We start from the raw sequence: 2,726 nt of genomic DNA on the forward strand, positions 1-2,726 counted from the left end.
AGTGCGGCGCTCGGGGAGAGGGATGACATGTGGGTCCGCTGTGGCAGTGGCAGAGAAGTCTGGGCCGCGCGGGTGTGATTCGGGGTTGGGCCGAATTGGCGCCTGGTGGCCCAATTAGGGTTATACTCTTTTTCTTTTTTTATATATTTCCTATTTTCTTTTCTTTTTTTTCTTCTTTCTCCATTATTACACAAATTCAAATTTAAATCCTAATTTAAATTCAAACTTGTGACTAATTCATTCTCAAACCATATTTGTGCAATTAAAAGTATTAGGTTTGAGAATATTTATTCAAATATTTCATGTTTTCATATTCCTTTTCTTTTCTAGATTCAAGAATTTCTTTTAGGATTTAATTTCCCATTTGGATATTTAACATTTTTCACGTTATTATATGTTGTCACAAAATGCACACAGAATAAAATCGAGCATGATGCATAATTTGGTAGTATATGTTTTTATTAATTGTTTTTGGGCATGATGTTCACATAAGATGATGCATAAAGATTAAACTGTCCTAAGGAGAAATTGTTTTCTCTATTCATATTATTACAAAGTGGGTGTTACATTAAGTACAGCGAAAAGCCTACTATTTATACTCATTATTCATGATATGCACATTTAAATTTATATATGTGGTTATCAGGCACTTTAGTGATTTGGCTACTTGGCACCCTAATTAATGCTATGAAAACAGGATGTTGATCTTGCTGATGAAAACTTTACGCAATAAATTTATGGCTGAAAGCAAGTGACAGGCAGTAGACGGGAGTCGGGAGATATCGAGGTTGACTGCAACCGCGGATTAACTGGAAATGAAGCACGATCTTGGCATGCATGCGTGTAACGGGGTACTGTACTAGCGGTCAAAGAAGCGGCGACGCGAGCTGCCGCTCGCCACGTATGGTGCGTGGCGACAACCGGCACCATCAGCCGGCCGGAGAAAGCCTGGAGCACCGCCGCATGAGAAGTCGGAAGCTGACACAAGCACCTCATGTCCTGACGCACAGTCACAGCATAGCTCTGGGGTGGGGACTGCCGACGAACTAGATAGCTGATGAATCAGACGCGTCACGTCAGCTGAACAGTCATGTTTCCGCACCCGAATTTGTCAGTTCTTGTTTATCAGCACTGGACCCTGGAGAGCTATTAAGAAAACATGGAGGCTACGGCGCTGATGTGCTGAGCGAGATGGAAGGAGAAGCGGCGAATCTATGTGCATTGCTAGGCCGATGTCATATTCTGTGGTCGTCTTCTTGGTCGAAGCCACCGCCCGGGTACTGGTCGAACGGATCGACGCCCAAGTCGAAGCCGCCGCCGCCGCCGCCAGCGCCAGTGTCGGGGAAGAGGCTGCCCCAGTCGGCGTCCATGATGCCATCCATGCCGAGCAGGTACATGGGCTCCGGCCACTCCACGCCGGACACCGCCGAGGAGGAGCAGGACGGCGAGACCACGGACGCGGAGCCGGCGTGGGCAGAGGAAACAGAGCCGCAGTTGCTTGCCGCTGCCGCCGTCGGCATGATCTCGTGCGGCTGGATCATCGGCGTGATATCGTCTTCCCCCGCGCCCTCCTGCATGATAAGCTCGCGGCCGTTCTGCAGCTCTTGCAGTTGCAGTTCTTCTTGCTGCCTGTGGCTCTGCTCCTGCTGCTCGGCGGGAGCAGGAGCAGGAGCCGGCGGTTCCTGCAACGGCAGGTGGGTGACGGGGTCGATCCCCATCCGGACGAGCTTCTTGCGGATGTGTGTGTTCCAGTGGTTCTTGATCTCGTTGTCCGTCCTGCCCGGTAGCTGCGCCGCGATCTTGGACCACCTGCGTCGTGCGGTGAGGCGCGTGAAAACAGAGGACCAGCCCGAGGCCGTTTGATGGAGAAGAGAGCCCAAGAAAACCATGGAGAATTTCGCAGTCCAACAAGTCACGCACGCACGCACCTGTTCCCGAGCTGCGCGTGCAGGTCGATGACGAGCCTCTCCTCGTCGTCGGAGAGCAGGCCCCTCTTGAGGTCCGGCCTCAGGTAGTTGGTCCACCGCAGCCTGCAGCTCTTCCCGCACCTCAGCAACCCTGCAGCGCACGAACCATGCACACACACACACGATGCCAGTCAAGGTCAGGGAACCGGAGCGCGGCGAAGCAGAAACGACCGCCCAGCAGTCACACACATCGCATCGCATGCGTACATGGTGCCGGGAAATTCTCACCTGCGAGCTTGGGGACGACGCGCCAGCAGCAGTGACCGTGGGTGAGGAGGAAGCCGACGAGCTTCTGGTCCTCCTCCGCCGTCCACGGGCCCTTCTTCACGCCAACCTTGTCGCAGCACGGCTGCCTCCCCATCTCTCACGCTGAGTGCTCCGAAGGGAAGGGCCCGCGCGCTGCCCCGCCGTCAATCTCAGGTGCTGCTGTCCTCTCTGCGATGAAGGCCTGCTGCCTGCCTGTCTCTGTTCCAGGTAAGCTCGGCGGCGCAGTGCCAGGCTCGCATTTATAGAGGGCGAGGGGAGGTGGGGGGAGCCTGCTCGCTGGGGCGGCGGCCCACGTGGCGGCAAGCGAGGGCGAGGCGCGTCGTACGTGTGAGCGCGTCTCTGAGGGCGCCATGCACGTCATCCTCGCCATCTGGTAAAACTGGCTGCCATTGACGCTTCGTTGACGATGGATTCATCGTAGGCTCCTTTTGGCCTTGTTTTCTTGCTTTCTTTCTGTCTTTTCTTCTTGACGATGAGAAACAGAGCGCACTT

The 2,726-nt window shown here is 53.9% G+C and overlaps 1 protein-coding gene across 1 annotated transcript; it reads right to left on the reverse strand.

Moving 5' to 3' along the window:
* Nucleotides 1-1,093: 1,093 nt before the first annotated feature.
* On the reverse strand, nt 1,094-2,445 carry LOC100216895 (uncharacterized). Its single transcript, NM_001294170.1, has 3 exons — nt 2,196-2,445; nt 1,929-2,058; nt 1,094-1,809 (listed from the first exon to the last, which is right to left on the reverse strand). The coding sequence occupies exons 1-3, from the start codon at nt 2,326-2,328 to the stop codon at nt 1,236-1,238; spliced, it is 837 nt and encodes a 278-aa protein (NP_001281099.1). The 5' UTR covers nt 2,329-2,445; the 3' UTR covers nt 1,094-1,235.
* Between the last annotated feature and the right edge of the window lie 281 nt (nt 2,446-2,726).

Source organism: Zea mays, chromosome 6 (assembly GCF_902167145.1).
Source record: "Zea mays cultivar B73 chromosome 6, Zm-B73-REFERENCE-NAM-5.0, whole genome shotgun sequence".
Taxonomy (NCBI): Eukaryota; Viridiplantae; Streptophyta; class Magnoliopsida; order Poales; family Poaceae; genus Zea; species Zea mays.

Bases quoted from the DNA above. Each gene is read 5' to 3' on its own strand.
- LOC100216895 (NM_001294170.1), bottom strand. From the start codon at position 2,328: ATGGGGAGGCAGCCGTGCTGCGACAAGGTTGGCGTGAAGAAGGGCCCG. The intron at 2,059-2,195 runs GTGAGAATTTCC...CGTGCGCTGCAG, and splicing joins CGTCGTCCCCAAGCTCGCAG to GGTTGCTGAGGTGCGGGAAG. The intron at 1,810-1,928 runs GTGCGTGCGTGC...CGCACGACGCAG, and splicing joins CACGCGCAGCTCGGGAACAG to GTGGTCCAAGATCGCGGCGC.